Below are 21,886 nucleotides of genomic sequence, written 5' to 3'. Positions count from 1 at the left end.
CGCGCAGAGACAGACGGGCCCCGATCCCGGCGCAGGCCCGGCGCAGCCCCGCGGCCGGAGGGGACGGGGACGAGCGCGACCCCGACCACGGACCGCGGAGCCACGGGACGCCGGTTCGGTCACTAGGATCGGCGGTGGCCGCAGCTCGCTTCCCGTGTCTCCCAGCCCCTCACTCACCGCTGCCATCTTCCTGCTTCGGGCGTCTCCCAAGTCTTCCCAAGGAACCCTCAGCACCTGGGATGACAGCGTGACAAAGGACACAGCGCCATAACGATGGGAGACCCAACCTCCTGCAGTCAGAAGGACCAGCCACGTCCACAGCGCAGGCGCAGTGCATCCTCCAAGTCCGTCTATCGCCGGTACTGATTGGACAGATTCCATGGCCCTGCCCCTTTGCCTCAGAGTGACTGCAGAGTAGGAGGGCATACGGCGAATTTGAATTTAGCTTCTGCGCGGGATTTTCCTAGCTAGGTCATTTACCTTTCAGTGAGATTCTCGCCCCTACAGAGCACTGTCGTGTGTGTGTGTGTGTGTGCGTGTGTGTGTGTGTGTGTGTGTGTGTGTGCATGTGTGTCCGTGTGTGTCAAGCCCACCATCTCACGCCTAAGGAAGTGTGGAAGTGCTGTACTACTGATCCCACCTTCAACCGGAAGACATCTCTAATTGTTCCTGTTTTTTGTGGGGTTTTTTTTGAGACGGAGTCTCTCTCTGTAATCCAGGCTGGTCTTAAACTCATGGCAATCTTCCTGCCTCAGCCTCCTGAATGCTTGGGTTACAGGGATGCGCCACCATGCTGGGCTAATCGTCCTTAAGCTTAAATATATTCATACTGTGAGAATGGCGAACTTGGAGCCCCAAAGTTATGTAGAAACTGCCCAGTTGGGCTGTGCCTCTGTGGTAGTGCTTGCTTCCTTGCCTGGGTTCTTGGCTCAATCCTGAGCATCCCAAATCCTGGGGTAAGGAGACTACGCCCCCGCCAACCTGCTGCACCACAGTGTCCCTTTCTGACACGAAATGTGACCATGAGAGCTTCCTAGAAATACGAGGACACAGCATTTCACATTTTCTGACTGGTTGATTACCCTGACCCTTCACCATGTTATCACAAGGATTGGAACACACATCTTTCCTCTCTGCGGTGGATGGAACTTTGTTCTGCACGTGCTTTACCACTTAGCTACATCTTTGGCCCTATTTTTTATTTTGACACGGTGTCTTCCTAAATTGCCCAGGCTGCCTCGAATTTCCAAACCTCCTGCCTCAACCTCTTGAGTAGCTAGGATTACAGGTGTGCACTACCAGGCCTGACAAGACACACAGTACTCCTTTTTAAAACCAAATATTCTGTGTGTATCATTTTGGTCCATTTAGACATTGATGAGACCCATAGTCTGCTTTTACCTTTTGGATCTTATGAATTATAATGCCATGAACATGGGTGGACAAATACTGGTTTGAGTTGCTCCTTTCAGTTCTTTTGGATTACTCAGAAGTGGATTTCATCCTTTGGTTACTTTTTATTTTAAAGTTATTTGCAATGCTAGAGATCAAATCAAGTACCTCACTTGGGACACAAGTGCTCTACCACTGAGCTCTACTCTCAGCCCCACATGTTTAATATTTTTTAGATGGCCCTTAATATGATGCCCACCCAGCTCAGTTCTTTTTAATGCTGTCTCTCCCCTTTCCCTCTCTCCTTCTTGCACAGGGGACTGAATCTAGCACCTTCACACTGAGCTACAAATCTAAAAACATCCACCATTTTTCAGATGAGGTCTTGCTAAATTGCTAAAATGTCCATGCTGGGTTCAATTTGCAATCCTCCTGATTCAGCCTCCCAGAGTGCTGATATTGGAGGTGTCCTGGTATTACACACTTTGTTTTTAGTTTTTGAGGCACCACCATGGTGTCTTCCAGAGTGGCTGCAGGTTTTTCCATTCCCGCTAATACTGCACAAGGACCCAACTGGTTTTCAGTGATTTTCTTTAATTTTAGGGAATGAAAATAAGAATTAAGATGTGTTATGTACATGTACCAATTCCCACAGAGAATGCACAACATGTATTAATAAAAGATAAAACTTGAAAAAATAAAAGGTAAATAATGTTTTAAATGATTGATTTTGACAGCATCCAGAATACCTATTTTTCTTTTTCTGTTTTCCTTTTGGTGTCGTATACAAGTTTCTTGTCTTCTCCCAAGTCAGGAATAGATTCCTTTGTTTTGTCTGCAAGTATTATCATTTAGCCTCCTAGGTTTAGGTCTTTGATCTATTTTAGTAAATTACAGTATATGGGTTGGAGGTCCTACTTCATTATTTTGGTTTCATTTTCTCAATTAAGTTCAGTATTTTTTATCCAGCTACCCAGTTGTCATAGTAACTGATGAAAAAATCACTTTCTCTATTCTTCTCACTGTGTACTGAATATCAGCTGACCATACACCCAACAATTTATATCTGGAATTTCAGCTCTTCCCTACTGATCTTTGTGTCTAAAATGTCTCATGCATTTTACATTATAATTCTACCACCACTAGAGACTGAGTGGAATAAAGTATGTATCAGAAAACTGTGGGGTTCTTCCCAATTTAGAGAAGGGTTACTCACATGGTTACGATGTAGTCAGAGAACTAAAGAACTACAAGAAGAAAAAACAAGAAGCTGCATGTGGTGGGGCACACATGTAATCCTAGCATTCAGTTGTTTAAGACAGGAGGATCACTGCAAGTTCAAGGCTAGCCTGGGCTACACAGTGAGTTCAAAGTCAGCTGGAATTATACAATGAGACTCTGTCTTGAAAAAACAGAGAACAAAGAAACTCCAGGGCCCTAAACCTGTTGCTCATCAAAAGTATGATTTGTGGGCCAGGGATATAGCTCAACAGAACAGCACCTGCCTGGCAAGCACAAGGCCCTTAGTTCAAGGCCCAGTACCAAAAAAAAGCAGCATTTGTAAATGGGCATGGTGGCACATACCTGTAATATCAGCAAGCAAGAGGCTGAGGCCGGAGGATTGCCATGACTTCAACGCTGGCCTGAGACATATAGTAAGTTCAAGTCCAGCCTGAACTACATGGCAAAACCCTGCCTCAAAAAAAAGCACAGTTTGTGTTGTTTTCTGAAACAGACTGGGACTTAAGAATGGTTTTTCCTACAAATAGTGATCCTTCAAGCATCGGTCAGTGGTAGTGCACTTAAATAGTATAACACCTTGGGTTCAATCCTCAGCACCACCAAGAACAAACAGCAACTCTTCACAGGGCCTACAAATCCTTCACACAGCACATAGGCACGCTGGCCATTTAGGGAGTCTATCAGCATTGGCCAAATTACATTTAAGGTCTCTTCCCCTTACAACTACCTAGCCTATTTCATAAGCCTCAAAGACACCCTTTAGTTTTTCCTATTACTTTCAGAAAGTTATATCTGACATCCTCAAACAGGGGAGTTTTGATGTCTTTTTATACAAAAGTGGCTGGAAGATTTGAGGGATTTTGTGCATTGATGTGTCTGGTATTACAGATGGAACCCTGAGCCTTTGACATCTAAGCAAACAAGTGCATCTGCATTCTGGTCTTAGTTACTTTCTAGTCACTGACAATATCAACACTCACTAGTTAAAAGAGGAAATATTTATTTATTTACAGTGTGTAGAGGTTTCAGGGCAGCATGGAGTAAGAGGAAGAGCTCATGGCATGGTGGCAGGAAGCAGGGAGAGATCAAGGAAGGGGGGAAGTAGTAGACTCATCCATTGATGATATCACACCCCTATATTCCAATCACCTCCTGAAACCCCCACCTATGAGTACATGAGGATTTGGGGGGAACATCTACATACTGTGTACACCATAATAGTGAGCCACTCTAACAAGTGAATAGAACCTAAAGAGGGCACGGTAGGAACTTCAACTTATATCAGTCATTCAGAAGCTCTCAGCCAGGTATAGTGACATACACATGTAATCCCACCATTCTACCAGGCTGAGGAAGGATGATCATAAGTTTGAACCCAGCCTGTGCAATTTAGCAACTTAGTAAGACATTGTTCCAAAATATAAAATTTTAAAAGGCCTAAGGATGCAGTTCTGTACAAACGCTCTGGGTTCAATCTTCAATGCCCCCAAAAAAAGGAAAAAAAGTTATTCTGAGGATCCAGACTTGTGATTTTTATTGAAAATAGAAAATAGATTTATAGGGCTGAACCCTCAGCCTGTGAGATATGAAATTAGCTAGCTCAGAGTGCAATGGGATGGAATGAAATGGGGAATGGAAAATGGAATGGAAAAGCCCCTCTGATGTCCTCTTCAAATCTGCTTGCTTGTTGGCCACTTGGGAGAAATCCCAACACATTTAGCATTACAGGAGTGATCCGTGTTACGAATGTACAGTAGGAAAAACTGGATTTTTACTGTATACTGTTGTGTCAAAAATAGTACTTAGAACAGCCCTGGCTCACAGACACGTGTGATTTGGGAAGAGAAGGGATGAAAGTGTAGGGAACGAAGAACCTTCGATCCCTGTAGTGCTAACTCATCACCCATAGTAGGAAACTACAATAAAATTCCCAATAGAGGCAGCCAGCTGTGGTAGTGTTGCCTGTAGTCCGAGCTGCTTGAGAGGTTGAGGCATCACTCAATCCCAGTTCAAGAGAAGCTTGGGCAATATGGCAAGACCCCGTTTCAACAACAACATATGGTCTTTGTTTTGCTTTTTTAGATTTTGCCTTACTGAACCCAGGGCTTTCACACAGAGCTACCTCCCCGGCTTTTGTTTTATTTATTTTGAGACAGAGTCTCACTAGTGGCTAAGTTGCAATCAAATTGCAAATATTCTGTCCCAGACCCCCAGAGTTCTAGGATTACAGACCTGCACAACCTTGGGTCTCGCTATGTGGTTCAGGTTGCCCTTGAACTCAGTATAGCCCAAGCTAACCTTGAACTCGTGAGGAGCCTCCTGCCTCATCCTCCCCTGGGCTGGAATTGCAAGCGTGCACCACAAGCCCAGTTTAAATGGCTGTTGCCCAAGGGGCTTAAGATAGCCTAGGATAATTTTGGTTTTCAACCTGAGGTTTTACTCAACCGATCTGAAACACCCTGCAAGAACTTTATCGATGCAGTTTCTTTAGAGTACTTCAGCTTCAGAGGACGCTCTTAAAACTTTATCCAAAATCAATTTCCACCGGAGAGTTTTATGGAGCACACGGTTGGTCTGTAGTTCCCCTGTATTTGGGACTAAACCCAGAACCTTCACACTGAGCTACGTCCTCAGCCTGCCTTGGTTTTTTTTTGAGACCGGGTCTGTCAAAACTGGGCTCAAATTTCCCATCCTCCTGCTTCAGCTTTGCAGACTTGTAAGATGCTCCAGGTGAGCGCCACTAGGCCTGGCTATGATGAGGTAATTTTTAAACGTCTGCTTGTAAAATAGGGTCACACCTCCCGGAATAGCCTCGTAGCATTATGCCAAGCCCCTGTTCCATGTAGGGCATGTGATCCTCTGATTCCAGAGCGTCCTGGCGCAGACGACCCTCTTGCTTTGTCCTTGCTCCCCAGTGGGTCGCTCCATTCGGACACTCAACTTCGAATTCCCTGGGTACGCCTGGCTCCCCGACTGAAAGAAGCACTTGACGGACACTCCACGGGAACCCTCCGCTCAGAACACGCTCTGCTTCTACATAGAAAGCGGAAGTCCAGCTGAGTCTGCTCAACCAATTGACCTTCCGGACTGTCAATCAGCCGAAGGAGGGCGGGCCTTCCGGAGCGCTGCCGGAAGGTGAGTATGCCCACGTTACGCAAAGGCACGTGACGTCACAGTGCGTTTCCGTCGCCGCCCGCTCCTAGTGCCCGGTTGCCCTTTAACGCCCTCAGGTGGTAGCGCTTAGTCTCCTTCGCTGGGGTTGGAGCTGTGGAGAGGTCTCGACAGCTGGGAGATGGTGAGTGCGGGCCTGGCCGTCCCGGAGCTGGTGGCGGCGGGCGCCGACTCCTGGAGTACGCGGTGGGGGTCGCGCTCGGTCTGAGTCCCCCGCGCAGGAGGGGCTGGGCCAGCATCGAGACCCTGGGTTCTGTCGATGCCTGGACTGTGAGGCGGATCGCCCCGGAGCCCGCTGTGGCACCTCCCCGACAGCGCGCGAGTCCCAGCCTGTGGGGGGCGGGAGGTGGCGGGAACCCTGCGCCCTGGAGTCCCCGGCCCCCGCACTGTCCCAAGGGGCAACCTGGCCCCCACCCGCGTCTTCCAAAGTTCTTTGAAAACAGGATCTCAAATTTAGGGCCTTTTTACCTAGCCTAACTCTTTCTAGGGCTCGTAATAAATCCCGAAATTTCCAGGACCTTACCCGGTAATGTCAGCTTCCCCTCTTCAATTCAAAGCGTGCTTAGCCCTGTTTGCCCTCGTGGTGGGTTTGAAACATTCTCAGTATTTTATTTTAATTTATTTTTATTAGTAGTGTTTGCAGTACCTACTGATTACATTCGTCGTAGGGAGTTGGTGCATGTGCATGACACATCTTAAGTCTTTTAATGTCTTCTTCCCCTCTTCTTCCCCTGCCTTCATCCCTCGATCTCCTTCACATTTGCAAAGGACCTAGCTTCCTGTTTGCTATTATATGTCATTTGTTTTTACTCTGTATTTATACTTTAGATTTCTCATATAAAAGAAACCATATATTATCAGTATTTTATTTCTTTGTTTTTGGGGGGTTGTTGTGTTTTGTTTTTGAGACAAGGTCTTGCTGTGTTGTCGAGGCTGGCCTTGGACTCACTGTGTAGCCCAGGCTGGCCTCAAACTTGTGGCGATCCTCCTTCCTTAGCCTTCTAAGTAATGGGATGACAAGCATGTGACACCATGCCTAGCTACTGGCAGTATTTTAATAACCATTTTCCATAGTGCCATGGATGTCTCTTTCTGAAACATTCCTTTCCTACAGAAATTTTTTCTGAGAGAGAAGCAGAAAATAAGCATCTCAATCTCCATGGTATAGACTCTGTGCCTTTGCCCCACTTTCTTTCCTGGGCAGACATCCTAAGGAACTTCTTTGGCCTGAGATTCCTCTGCAAACTTTCCTAGATGACGTGTGCTGTAAGCACACCTCCAGGTCAGCACCACGCCTCACTGGGCTTTGTGACCTTGCAAGTATTTGTTCTCTTGAGTCTCGTTTTGTTCAATAGATGTTTACATGTATAGAGTGAGTAGAGCTTGAGAAATAGTGTGAAATAGGTCCCGAGGCAAATCTATAGAACAATAACATATTCCATGTATGCAGAGGTAGCTCAGTGGTAGAGCAATTACCTATTTTGTGCATGACCCTGAGTTCAACCCCAGACCTGCAAGTACATAAGTGTTTCAATATTACATTGCATGAATTAAAAATTCCTGTCTCCATTTGTTCTTAGCACATAGGTTTTTGGTTGGTTTTCGGTTAAACGTTCAAAAGTTGGATTTGTTTGTAAACCCAAAAACCAAACACACACCAAAAAAAATACTGTAAATAAACTATTTTTATTTGTACATAGCAGCATGTAGCAACACAACTGTGACAGTGTCTGACAGACACGTGAGCTACTACCACAATTTGTTTCATGTTCATAATGCGAGGTCTGTTTGTTTCTGGTAAAATTTACAATTCAAGTGTTCATAAGTCGAGGACTTATTTTATTTTATTTTGCTTATGTATTGGGTGCTAGGGATTGAACACAGGCCCCTTCACATGCCAAATACACACTCCACCACTTAAACTACACTTGCTTTTATTTTTGTGGTTTCAGGTGAAATACCTTGGGTTAGACTTGTAAGTCTACCATGGCCTAGATCTGTACATACTCAAATATGATGAATATTTTAAGGAATAGCTTAGCAAACCACTTTTTGCAATGGAAATCACTAACCAACATCTCATTTTCTGAAAGCAACACAAATGTATGAATTTCTTCTTCCCACCTCACCCCAGTACCCAGGACCTTCACAGTGAGCTCTATCCCCAGCCATTTTTTATATTTTATTTTGAGATTAGGATTTATTAAAGCACTAGGTTGCCCATGCTAGGCTTGAACATGTGATCTTCCTGCCTCAGCCTCCCAGAGTGGTAGATTAGGCATGAGGCACCATGCCCAGCTAAAGCCATACTTTGAGCACAGAAAGGGAAGTAATCAAAGCCCCCATTGTTTCTTCCTGAAGAGCCTACTCCAGCAAATGTCTCAGCACTCACAGCCCATCACAGAAGAGCACATGTACTGCAAGAAGCTTCCTGGAACTGGCAGCTGGGGATCCACATGTACATGTAGCTGGAAAGTATTGGAGGATGGAACCCTTTCTGAGGCTGTGGGATTGTTTTGTTTTATTTGAGATTGATCTGCTTTGTTGCCCAAACAGGCCTTGAATCCCTAGATTCAAATGACTGTCCTGCCTCAGCCTCCTGAGTAACTGGGACTATAAGCATGCACCACCTTTTTGAGGTTTTATTTTGGTTTTTGTTTTATTTTGTTGAGCTTTTTGCATTTTTTAGACTGGGTCTCACCGTGTAGCTCAGGCTGGCCTTGAACTCAGTATGATATCCAGGCTGGCCTTGAATTCGAGGCAAACCTTCTGCCTCAGCCTCCAGAGTGCCTCCAGTATACCTTTTTGAGATTTTAATAGTGGTTTTCTTGGGCTTGTTTTTAGACATTATGTTTGAGCTTTACATCTGTAAAATAGATGCATTTGTGCATTTTGAGAAATTCTTTAAAGATTGAGACTTGTGTTTCCTGAACTTAAAGGAATGCATTTGGAAGCTCATTTGAGCCAGAACCTCAGTGTCTGTCTGGTGGAGTTGGCTAGGTCTGCAGTTCAGTAGTAGAGCACTTGGCTAACATGTGAAAGGTGCTGGGTTCCATCCCCACTACTCCAGGGAAAAATAAAAATCCCCTGGAGGAATGGGAGCCTTGGGAGAGGAGAGTGTGGGGCTCAGGCAGTTGCAGCTCAGGGACCTGTCCTGCATCGTGATGGGCTGACCCTGACCAGGGCATGTACCTCTCAAGCTGGCAGAGCCTGACAGCTCTTAGTTTGGTATTTTAGTGACTTTTCTCATTATAAAGACAAAATACCCAACACCTAAAGTTAAAGGAGAAAAGGTTTATTTATGCTCACAGTTTGTATAGGTTTCAGGCTCTAGTTGGCTAATTCCCAAGCAGAATAGCCTGGTGTTTCAGAGGAGAAACAGTCCATGGCTTGGTAGGCAAGAAGGCAGCAAGCCTGCCTACCCTCTCCCTTTATATTCTACTCAGGCTACAAGCCTGTTGATTGATGCCACCCACACCCAGGGTGGGGTTTCCATTATCCACACCCTTAATCCAAGTCTCACACTTTCAATCCACATTCACCCACCCTAGTCCAGCCACCTTCAAAACTCCCCACCTGTGAGCTCCTGAGGCTTTAGGGGAATGTCCACATACAAGCCATAACACTTGGGAGTATGTTTCATTCCTGTTCTCATTTGTGGGGATTGAACTCATGACCTTCACAGTGAGCTGCTTATTTTTTGAGACAGGGTCTTGCTAAATCACTAACTTGTCCAGGCTGGACTCCCAACTTGTAATCCTCCTAGCTCAGCCTCCCAGAGTGAAGGGCTAACAGATGTGTGCCAGCACCCCCAGCCTAAATTAACTTCTGAATGTGAGTTTACCTTCTGAACAATGAAGAAATGGGATGCACTGTTTGTGTGAGCTGCTTTTCTTACCAGAATATTAAGATGAAAGCTCCCAATAAACCAGGCTCGGCCACTCACACCAAAATGCCAGGCAAGGAGAGGAGCAGAGGTGTGGGGCAGGAAAGGAGCTTTACTCCACATGGCCAAGATGGGAAGGACAGGGAAAGAGAGTCAAGAGCAGTCTTCAAATCCCAGCACTTGGGAGGCTAAAGCAGAAGGAGCTCCACAATTTTGAGGCCAGGCTGAGCTACATAGTAAGTTCAAGGCCAGACTGAACTACATAGTAAAACCCTGTCTCAAAACACACACACACACACACACACACACACACACACACACACACACGCAAAACAAAGTAGCTGACAGAAACCTTGGGGTTTTATTTTTTTAAAAAAGGGAACAGAGGTGAGGGATGGGGTTTGCAAGACAACTGGTTTCAAAGTAGTCTAATTAATCAGGATCTCAGACTGATTCTGAGGTTCTGGAGCACTCATCAGCACTTGCAGTGGGTAGTTTGTTTCCCACTGTGAGATAACAGCTTCTGCATGGGGGCAACCTCACCTTCCTTCAGGGGGTTTGCTTCATTATGGGGTGTGCTGCACTTTCCTAAATTCGGGTGGACTACACATTTGGGATTTATTTCTTTTTTTTTTTTTTTTTTTTGGTTTTTCTCCGGTACCGGGAACCGAACTCACGACCTTGCGCTTGCCAGGCAGGCGCTTTTGCCGCTGAGCTAAATCCCCAGCCCCTGGGACTACAAAGTTTCTCGGAATCACTCCCTGGGATCTGAAACAAGTCACTGTAAAAGCTGACAATTGGGTATCTCTATAAATCCTGAAAATTACTTTGGTCACACTTACCTTTTTCTTCTTCTGTGGGTTTTTTGAGACAGGGTCTTGCTATGTAGTCCAGCCTAGCCTCAAACAGCAATCCTCCTGTCTCAGCCTTCCAAGTCTGCGATCACAGGTATGCACCGCCATGCCTGGATCCATTGCCCCTCAATAGCCTAGCTTCTCCTGTTCTTAACTTGAAAAGAATAAACAGCACCTCATCGTGGATTACTATGGTCTTACTTCTGTGGTGTCACACAACACCCAACTTCATGGAAGTTATGCCACTCAATGAATGCCTAGAAAATACTCTGATATCATTAATTTGCCTAAGACTGGTCTGGTCTGTTGTATTCCATGTTTTGTTTTATTGTTTTGTTTTTGTTTTCTTTGTTGTTTTTAATTTTTTTTTTTTGAGACAGGGTCTCACTATGTAGCTCAGGCCTTGAGCTTGTGGGCCATCCTCCTGCCTCAGCTTGTCAAGTGCTAGGATGACAGGCATATGCCATCCTGCCTAGCTGAACACTTTGACAGTGTCTTTGAAGACCCTTTCTCAACAGAGGTTTCGGCACCTTTCTCTCCTGCCTCATAACATCACATATGATGACCATAAGTTGTCAGAGGCTTCAAGGCAGGAGTCTGCTCGCCCTACCCCCTGCTTGGATGCTGTAGAGCTCAGTTAACCACCACAGACCAGGTTGTCGTGGAAGTAGAGATGTCCGTGGGCCTCATCACATGACCTCTGCCCTGCAGCTGCCCTGGGCCTTGTAACAGTGTGGGCTCTGCCCACAGAATGGACCCACACTCTGGTCCTACAGCAGGGGTGACCTCTCACCTTAGTCACCCCAGGACCATGTTGGAGGAGCCACTCCTCTCCCAGCCCCTTCATCTGCTTGCAGGGCTCCAAGTGGACAGCAGGGGGAGCTCTTGGGCATTCCAGGCAACCTCACCCTACAAGGTGGTGCTGGTCAAGTCACTGCTTCTCCTCCCTTCATGCAGATGTCCCTGAAGCAAGCATCAGGTCGTCATCTTGTCACTGGCACTGCCCAACGTGGCCCCATTTGTACATCTTTACACACTGGGTTTATCTAAGACTGTTCCTTTATGGCAGAAGAACTCTGGTAGCCGGGTGTGGTGCCGAATGCTGTCATCTGAGCACTTGGGAGGCTAAGGCAGGAAAATTGCAAGTTCAAGCCCCACCTGGGCAATTTAGCCACTTAGTGAGACCTTGTCTGAAAATAAAAAGGGCCGGGAATGGGCTTAGTTTGAAAACCCTGGGTTCAGTCCACAAAAGCCAATGCTGCATTTGCAAACAGAGCTGCTCATACCCAAGGCACACATTTCACCTCTGCATACATACTCCAGGGCTGCTAAACACAGCGTCTCTGAGACATCCACCTGCCTCACTGATCTCTGACTCAAAACACCATCATGGCTCATGTAGGGTCAGATATACTGAAAAGTGGCACATTTCATCTGTCTTTCATGAGGGATGAAGTATAATGAGTGTCCCCCCCACCCCCGCATCAACTTTACTCTTTTTTTCTTTATTTTGTATTTTCAGGGCCAGGGATTTAACCCGGGGCCTCTCACACATGCAAGGCAGGTGTTCTACCACTGAGTCCTTGTCGGCCTGTTCTTTCTTTCTTTCTTTCTTGGCAATACTGGGGGTTGAACCCTGGGCCTTGGCCCTGAGCTACATCCCCAGCCCTTTTTATTTTTATTTTGAGACAGGATCTCATTGGATTGCCCACACTGGGCTGAAGTTTATGATCCTCCTGCCTTGGCCTTCCAGAGTGCTTAGATTGTATGCGTGTACCACCATGCTGTACTTTTCCATTTTCTTACAGTTACTTGCCACCCTTTTTTAATGCTTTTCTTCCCCTGATGCTGCTGGAATGGACCCCTGAGCCTCATGCATGCTAGGCTAGCACTCTCCTGCTGAGCTACACCCCAGGCCCCACTGCCTCTTTTTAAGACACACATGATGGTAGGTTGATGTAGTCTTTTCTAATTATACACCTAGCTTATTCACACTTTTTGATGCCAAAACTCTGAATTAAAACACGGATTGCAAATGAACAGGTACAAATTAAGTTCTCTTCTGAACTTTTTTTTTCAGTCTTAGGGATTGAACTCAAAGCCTTCACACCAAACTACATTCCCTAATCCTTTCCTTAGTTTTCATTTGAGATAGAGTCTTACTAAGCACCTAAGTTACCCAGCCTTGGCTCCAACTTGAGATCCTCCTGCCTCAGCCTCCTTACAGCTATATGCCACCACACCTGGCTAATTTCCTTTTTGTTTTGTTTTATTGGCAGTACTAGGAATAGAAGCCATGAAAAACTTATGCAAGCTGGGTAGGCACTCCTACCACTGAGCTACCCACTACACACACTCCCCACAAGACCATGGAATTATATTTAAGGTTTTTGGTGGTTTCTTTGCCTCTGTAAGTTTCCTACAAGCTGTAGTCTAAGCCCATAGACCATCATCTATTCACTTGCCCATTCTCATGATTATGGTGTTTGGGGCTTTTTGCTTCATGAAAACTACTAATTTCTGTTTTAGGCTCCAAGTACAAATACACAATAAATTCTCTGGAAATCATATTTAAAATTGCTAGATCCTGGTCAAGTTAAAACATCCAGGAAAAAGGCAGTGGAGTGTATCAGTTGACCCTTCCTTCATTTTACATAACTATTCTCTGTAGTCATCTACACAATGTAAAATTTAAAGAGGGCTAGATAGGTATCCCAGTGTGAAAGCTTTGTGTTCAATCCTCAGTACTGGGGCAAGGAAAAATAGATATAAGTGAGCTTAGGAGTGCATGCCTATAATACCAGCCCTCTGGGAGGCTGAAACTAAAGGATCACAGTTCAAGCCCAGACTGGGCAACTTTGTAACTTAACAAAATAAAAAATAAATAAAAAGTGTCAAAGTTGGGACTCAGTGAAAAGGCCTGGGTTCAATCCCCAGTACCACAAAAGGGGGGGATATAATTCCATGTGTTCTGCGTGACTGTGACTGTGAACAAAGAATAAAACCTCTGACAACCAAACCATATAGTAAATGTTTGGAACCACATAATCACAGAACTATATGTGAACTTGTTAATTTGAGTATAGGTCCCAAGCACTATTGATTGCATTCCTCCTATATGTATGTGTGGGATATTTCAGGACTCAGTGGCCTTTCAGGATGTGTCTGTGGATTTCAGCCAGGAGGAATGGGCTCTGCTGGATCCTTTACAAAAGAAGCTATACAGAGATGTGATGCGGGAAACCTTCAGGAACCTGGCTTATATAGGTAAGGATGACATCACCCTCTTACTGAACCAATCAGAGAATGAGTATTTCTTGTTCATTGTTACTATTCCCATTTTAGAATGTAAAAAGTGGGATATAGATATTTTGCAAAAGGAAGGAGCCAGGCATGGTGGCACATGCCTATAATCCCAGCACCCAGAAGGCTGAGGCCGGAGAATCATCCTGTTGAGGCCAGTCTGCACCACATAGCAAGACCCTGTCTCAAGAGGCAGGGGAGGAGTTTTACAAAAGGTGGAGGGGAAAGGAGGGGAAGCGGACATGAAAAGATTTAAGATATGTTATGTGCATATACCAATGCTCCACAATGAATGTGATAATTATGTACTGCAAACATCTACTAATTTAAAAAATTGCAAAAAGAAATGGAATTCCTGGCGTGGTGGTGCACACCTGCAATCCCAGCACTCAGGAGACTGAGGCAGGAAGATCATTGCAAGTTTGAGACCAGCCTGGGCTACAAAGTAACCTCAAGGTCAGCCTGAACTACATAGTGAGACTCTATCTCAAGAAGACAAAAAAAAAAGAAAGAAATGGAATGTGGAGAGTGAATATGTTGAATAAATACACCAGGCATGATTGTGGACCTGGCACAGTAATGATGAAATTTTTACAGCTTTCATGATAACAAATAGCCCACTGTACTACCCATGCTATAGGTTTACCACCAGTGACCTAGGATCTAATAATGTTTCTATGATTTCTAGTAATTTATAAGATTTTCTGCATCTCATTTTTAGGGAGCAAATGGGAAGATCAGAACATTAAAGATCAGTACATAAAACAGGGAAGAAATCTAAGGTGAGTTATACACACTAGAGAAAGTAATGTCCCTTGAAAGAATCATTATATATGGGATCTTTTAGTATGAAAATTACTATAGGTCTGGGGATTTAGCTCAGTAGTACAAATCCCGAGTTCAATTCCCAATACCAAAAAAAAAAAAAAAAAAGAAAAGAAAGAAAAGAAAATTACTATGAAATTTTATGGGGTTGTTTTGAGCCATGAACTCACTATGTAGCTGAGGCTGGCGTAGAACTCACAGTGATCCTCCTGCCTCAGCCTCTTGTATAGGTATGCACCACCATACCTGGCCTACTATGAAATTTTAAAAGCAAGCAAACCAAAGAAATCCTAGCCTCGAATTTATTTTTTCTTCAAAATTTTCACCACAAAATGTTTCCTTAAGTGAAAAAGACGTTGAATGTTTGAAAAATATTTTACTTGGAAACAGTATTAAGAAACCCTATACAGCTGGGTGTGGTGGCACACACCCAGGATTTCTCAGTTAATCCCATACAGGAAAGGATGTTGTAATGTTCCTTGCAGAACTCTGTGAAGGGTTAAATCTGTATCTGAGGTCATCTGGAGGCACAGACTGACAGCATTAACGTCATAACTCAAGATTTTGGTCATAAGTTAAAACCAAAATTCCAGTTATAACCCAAGTTGTTCATATGTCAGGCCAGACATAACTCAAGGGTCCACTGTATATAAATGTCACAGTGCTTAGAGTTTAGACATAAGAGTACAAGATTGAGTGTGAGATTATTTATATTTAGTTACTTTTTTTACTACTACAAAGCTTTTCAGTGAACTAACAGACACTAGCAGTACAAATGAAACAAATTATATGTTCCTTTATTTTAGGATGAAGTCTTGCTGTGTTGCCAAGGCTAGTCTCAAACTCTTGGGCTCAAGTGATCTTCCCATCTCCACCTCCCTAGTAGCTAAGACTATAGACATGTACCAGTATTCCAAGCATGAATGAAACTGGTTTTATAATAGCTATAGAGTGTCCCTATTGTAGGGCATTGAGTATATTCACTTTCAAAACAGTTCAAACAGGCCAGAAAACATACAGTTTCTCCAAAAACGATGAAAGCTAGGGATATAGTCCAGAGCACAAGCGCCTGCCTGGCAAGAGCAAGGTCCTGAATTCAATTCCCAGTACCCGCCCCCCCCAAAAAAAACTGATGAAATTATCAGTCTAATACCTGGTAATAAACATGAAATAATAATTATTACTGTGCCTGTAATTTTTTACAGAAGTTTTTTGATACAGAGACTCTGTGAAAGTAAAGAAGGTGATCAGTATGGAGAAAACTTCAGCCAGATTTCAGATCCCACTAGGACCAAGAAAACCACTGGAGGAAAACCATATGAATGTACTGTTTGTGGGAAGGGCTTCATGCTTCATTCATCCCTTACAAGGCACATTAAATCTCACCCTGGACATGAACTTGATGGATTTCGATATGGAGAAAAGCCATATAAATGCAAAGAATGTGGGAACACCTTCAGTTATCTCAAATCCTTCCAAAGACATGAAAGGAATCACACTGGAGAGAACCCTTATAAATGTAAACAGTGTGGGAAAACCTTCATATATCACCAGCCCTTTCAAACACATGAACTCACACACATTGGAGAGAAACCCTACCAATGCAAGCATTGTGGGAAAGCTCTCAGTTCTCCCAGTTCTCTTCGAATTCATGAAAGGATTCACACTGGAGAGAAGCCCTATGAGTGTAAGAAATGTGGGAAAGCCTTCAGCTGTCCCAGTTCTATTCAAATCCATGAGAGAACCCACACTGGAGAAAAACCCTATACATGTAAGGAATGTGGGAAGGCCTTCATTTCCCGAACAAGTGTTCAGACACACATGATAACACACAATGGAGACAGACCTTATAAATGTAAGGAATGTGGGAAAGCATTCATTCGTCCCAGTTTTTTACGTGTACATGAACGAATTCACACTGGAGAGAAACCCTATGAATGTAAACAATGTGGTAAAGCCTTCAGATGTTCTACTTCCATTCAAATTCATGAAAGAACTCACACTGGAGAGAAACCATATAAATGTAAGGAATGTGGGAAAGCCTTCAGTGCTCGCCCTGCCTTCCGAGTGCATATGAGAGTGCACACTGGAGAAAAACCCTATAAGTGCAAAGAATGTGGGAAAGCTTTCAGTCGTCTCAGTTACTGTCGGGTACATGAAAGGACTCACACTGGAGAAAAACCCTATGAATGTAAAAAGTGCAGGAAGACCTTCAACTATCCTCTAGATTTGCAGATACATGAACGAAATCACACTGGAGAAAAACCTTATGAATGTAAGGAATGTGCAAAAGCCTTCATTTCTCTTGAAAACTTTCGAAGGCACATGATAACACACACTGGAGATGGACCTTATAAATGCAGTGATTGTGGGAAGGCTTTCATTTTCCTCAGTGCATTGCGAACACATGAAAGAACTCATACCGGAGAGAAGCCTTATGAATGTAAACAGTGTGGGAAAGCCTTCAGTTGTTCTAGTTATGTTCAGATACATGAAAGGACTCACACTGGAGAGAAACCCTATGAATGTAAGGAATGTGGGAAGGCCTTTATTTACCCCACAAGCTTTCAAGGACACATGCGAATGCACACAGGAGAGAAACCCTATAAGTGTAAACAATGTGGAAAAGCTTTTAGTCTTCGCAGTTCTTTTCAAAGACATGAGAGAACTCATAGTGGAGAGAAACATTTTGAATGTAAGCAGTGTGGAAAAGGTTTTACTTTGTCCACATCCTTAAATAAACATGTGAAGTTGCACAGTAGATAGAAGTGAATGAGAATGGGGGAACATTTTCAGTTTCAACAAACGGTGTTCAGTCATGGCTTCCCACTAGATGCAAAGTAGTCATGTACGTCTTAGTTACTTTCTTATTGCTGGAACAAAATACCCAACACCCAATATATAGAGGTTTCAGTCCATAGTCAGTTGACTCCATGGCAGGAGAGAAACAGCCCATGGCAGGCAGATAGAAAGCAGCAAAGACTTCCGTTTTGTTCCTTTGTATTCCAGGCTAGTAGCATATTAAGGGGTGCCACCCAAACCCATGGTGGGGCCTTCAGTAAATCCAGTCAGCCATACCCAGAACTATTGTAATCCAAGTAGAGGACTAATGCACCTTTAATCCATATTTACATACCAGAGACCCAGCCACCTCTGAAAAGCCCTACCTATGAGTAAGAGTGATGTGGCTTTGGGGAGACATCTAGATATGCACTATAACAATATATGATGAGCCAGAAAATTCAAAATGTGAAAGAAATGTTATAAAATTCAAACGTTCTTATACCACTAGGTTTTTGGGGGGAGAGTTGGGGGATTTTTTGGAGTTTTAGGGAATGAAATTAGGGCCTTGCATATTGTGTGCTCTACCACTGACTACACCCCCAGCTTAATGGTGGACTGTGTGCCTAGTGTGCACAAGACCCTGGGTTTGACCTCTAGCACAGCAAAAGGAAAACAGCCAGAAGTGACAGCACATACCTATAATCCCAACACTCAGGGGGCTGAGGCATGAGGTAGGACGCTGTCAGTTCAAGGCCAACCTGGGCTCCATAATGAGTTCAAGACCAGCAAGATTCTGTCTCAAAAAAAGGAAAAAATAATGAATAGCATAAGAGTTGATTGTTCTACCATGTTACACAGTGACTGCCCTCCCTCACTCCTTCCATGTGGGGATAATCACTTTCCTTTCATGAGGCGTTCTGGATTTTTCTTTACTGCTAAATGCACTCAGTACATATCCATGTCTGCTCACCTGTTTGTGATTAAAAACAATGTGTATTTTTCTTGTGAAGCAAAAGCTTCTGTAAATATTTCTTAGAAATATTGTATTAACTGTTTTCAGACAAGTTGTACATTAGCAATATTACTGTCATCTCCATCTCCTGAGAGGTTATATTAAAATATACCATTGCACATATGGATATTCAGACCAACTTTTTTTATTTTGTCAAGATCTAACATTCTAGCTCATCGTAAGAATATGCATACAATTTCAGGTATTTTCCTTGGGCATGTTTCATTTGTATACTTAACAGATCTGTCATGAAACTAATGTTTTATTCATGCATGATTAAAACAAAATTTAAGCCATCATTCTGTTCCTGCCCTATTGCCAAAGATCACTGAGGTCACACAAGTAGAAAAGTGAATACTGAATTGTAGTAATAACGTACCCAAATGCAAAATGACTGGAATTATCAATTTAAAAGTGCCAAATAGGTGATTTTACATCATTTTCACTTGCCGTAGGTGATTTTGTTACTATTCAAGGAGGCAAAACACTTGTCCATCCTAAATACTGTTGGGAGATGAACATAAATCTGTCATTAGGAATGCTGAGGAAAGTCAGGCGTGGTAGCACAAACCTGTAATCCTAGCACTCGGGAGGCTGAGGCAGGAGGATCGTTATGAGTGCATGACCAGCCTGGGCTATAAAGTGAGCTAAAGGCCAGCCTGAACTGCCTAGCAAGACCCTGTCTCAAAAAGATTTAAAAGAAAATGATGAAGATTTTTTTTTCTATAAAGTAAAAGAAATAGGAGCTAACTCTTCATAAGAAGTGCCAAACAACAAGGGGAGTGGTGCATAGCTGTAATCCTAGCACCCAGGGAAGCTGAGGCAAGACGATCACAAATTCAAATGCCAAATGATCAACTTAGACCCTATCTTTTTTTAAAGAAAAAAAGCAATGTTACAAAATTCAAAATAAGATAGTAAGAGAGTAGCAATGATTTAACACATTGTATATTATCTTCAAAGTAGTTATTCAGATCATAAGATGCAGGCATGAAAAATTGATCAAACAATATAAGCACAAACCTTTTCAATGAACTAATACAAATTTGTAGTATAACTATCTTAACTATCTTGTATATATACATATATTTTTATTTATGTTTCTTTTTCCCACTTTTCTCCTTTCCCTCATCCCAGTTTCTGTTTCCTTTTGAATAGTTTCTTCCCATTTCACAATATTTATTGTGCATTTTGGATTTTATTTACTCTTTCAGCATCCTACACTAGGAAGACAATATAATGTTTACACATGGGAGTCTGATTTATTTTACTTATGAATATTGTCTCAAGTTGCATCTATTTACCTATAAAAGTCTCCAGTTTAACCTTCTTTATAGCTGAGTAGTACTCCTTTGTATAAAAAGACCACATCTTTGTCCATTCCTTGGTTGATGGTCTGTTTCCAAGATTTTGCTATTACAAATTGTGCTACTATAAATATGGGTGCACATATATTGCTGTGGTATGGTGTTTTTTATTTTTCTGGGAAGATACCCAGAAGGGGAATAGCTGGGTCTAATGGGACCTCTAATTCTAGTTTCTTGAGGAATTTCTACACTGATTTCCATGGTGGTTGCACTAGTCTACACCATCAGCAATGGTGGAGAGGGGTTCCTTTTTCCCCACAGCCTCTCCAGCATTTCTTATTGGTTGATTTCTTGATGATAGCCGTTCTTTCTATGGCTATTCCATCTCTGATGAGGTGGAATCTGTGGCGGGGGGGGGGGAGAGGTATTTTTTTGTTGTTTTTTGTTTCTCTTCCAGTACCAGGAATTGAACTCACGACCTTGCACTTGCCAGGCAGGCGCTTTTGCCACTGAGCTAAATCCCCAGCCCCTGTGTTGTTTTAATTTGCATCTCTCAAATGATCAATGATGTTGAACATTTTTTCATATATTTATTTGCTATTTGTATTTCTTCATCAGATAAGTGCATCTTCATCACAGATGCCCATTTTTCACTGGGTCTTTCATTTGGAGAGTCTGATTTTTTTTCATGCTTTAGATGTAAGTCCTTATCTGAGGGACAGTTGGCTACAATTATTTCCCATCTATGGGTTGTCTTTTCACTCTGTTGGCAATTTCTTTTGATGTGCAAAAGCTTTTTAATAAGATGAGATCCCAGTTGTTGATTCTCTGAAGTGTTTGCCATGCAGTTTGGGTTTTGTCCATGAAGTCTCTGCCAATACTTATGTTTAGACCCTATCTTAAAAAGTTTTGTTTTTAAAGCTGGGGATGTAGCTCAGCATGAAGGCACTGGGTTCAATACCCAATACCACAAGACAAAAAAGAAGTAGCAATCATTCGTATTACTGAGAAGATGGGAATTTGGGTTATTTTTATGGTTTGGGCTTTGTTCTCTTTTACAGTTACCCTTGTTTCTGTCTTGATCCATTCTAGTCACTAGCAAGGTATGCAACATTTGCATTAGTTGGCATTATTTGATACTCTACATCAATGAGTAAAAAAGTACACATTAAACATTGGCATTCTATTAGGGAAGGACTAGAGTTCTAGCCCATTATGAACTTTTTAAAGGGGCATATGGTTCTGGGGATTGAGCCCAGGACATTTGCACTGAGCTACATCCCTTCTTACGTTGCCCAACCTGGGCTCAAACTTGTGATCCTCCTGATTCTACAGAGGGTATACTGTTTTAATGGAAAAGAAAGTACTGTATTTGTGGAACCCATGAACAGGATATTTAGTTTTTCTTTGAGATAAGGGTCTTGCTATGTTATCTAGGCTGGCCTGAAGCCCCTAGGCTCAAACAGTTATCCTGCTTTAGCTTCCTGAGTTGCTAGGGCTCCAGACATGCACCACCAAACCTGGCTAAATATGCACTTTAACAAATATGGTACCACATCGAATTTTCAAACAGGACACAAACTAATGTGATCTTTCATTTTTATGACATTCAGACAATGGCAAAAGTAGGGGTTGTGTTCATCAACTTTTTTTGCTGTGGCAAACACTGAGAAAACTTGGAGGAAACATTTATTTTGGCTCCTGGTTTCAGAGTTTGCAGTCCCTGGTCAGCCGGTTCCGTCGGTTTAGGCATATGACAAGGTGGAAACATCACAGAGGGAAGTGGCAGAAGAAAGCTGCTCATCTCATGGAAGCCAGGAGGCAGAGAGAGGTAAAAAATCAGGAAGGAGGTGGAGGAAGTCACACCACTGTATTCATTCACTTCTACCAGGCCCCACCTCCTGTTCCCACTGTCTTTCAATACGGACATCAAATTATGCTATCATCAAACTGGGTGTGGTGGTGCACACCTGTAATCCCAGCACTTGGGAGGTTTAGTCAGGAGGATCGGGTCGGGGATATAGCTCAGTGGCATAAGTGCCTGCCTGGCAAGTGCAAGTTCCTGAGTTTGATTCCCGGTACCAAAAAAAATAAATAAAACACAAGCCGG

The 21,886-nt window shown here is 43.3% G+C and overlaps 2 protein-coding genes across 5 annotated transcripts in view; one reads left to right on the top strand and one right to left on the bottom strand.

The window, feature by feature from the left end:
- Positions 1 to 343, bottom strand: part of LOC102017451 (zinc finger protein 490-like) — a gene marked incomplete at its 3' end in the record, with an annotated part of 10,477 nt that extends 10,134 nt beyond the window's left edge. The window contains 1 exon segment of the mRNA XM_005381149.2: positions 178 to 343. Within this exon segment, the coding sequence (XP_005381206.2) occupies positions 178 to 186 (9 nt within the window).
- A 5,466-nt stretch (positions 344 to 5,809) lies between these two features.
- LOC102018388 (zinc finger protein 791-like) overlaps positions 5,810 to 21,886 on the top strand; it is a 19,124-nt gene continuing 3,047 nt past the window's right edge. The window contains exons 1-4 of one of the 4 annotated variants that reach the window (XM_005381109.2): positions 5,810 to 5,929; positions 13,686 to 13,812; positions 14,570 to 14,630; positions 15,879 to 18,163. In XM_005381109.2, coding sequence (XP_005381166.1) covers positions 5,927 to 5,929; positions 13,686 to 13,812; positions 14,570 to 14,630; positions 15,879 to 17,439 — 1,752 coding nt within the window. In that variant the 5' untranslated portion in view covers positions 5,810 to 5,926 and the 3' untranslated portion in view covers positions 17,440 to 18,163. Of the gene's footprint in view, positions 5,930 to 13,685; positions 13,813 to 14,569; positions 14,631 to 15,479; positions 15,850 to 15,878; positions 18,164 to 21,886 lie in introns of those variants that run through there. The other 3 variants (XM_013512176.1, XM_005381111.2, XM_013512175.1) reach the window with 3 other exon arrangements.

The sequence above is a fragment of the Chinchilla lanigera genome, unplaced genomic scaffold (assembly GCF_000276665.1).
Source record: "Chinchilla lanigera isolate Chin_1 unplaced genomic scaffold, ChiLan1.0 scaffold00014, whole genome shotgun sequence".
NCBI classification, from domain to species: Eukaryota; Metazoa; Chordata; class Mammalia; order Rodentia; family Chinchillidae; genus Chinchilla; species Chinchilla lanigera.
This window is presented reverse-complemented; position numbering and strand designations above follow the sequence as displayed.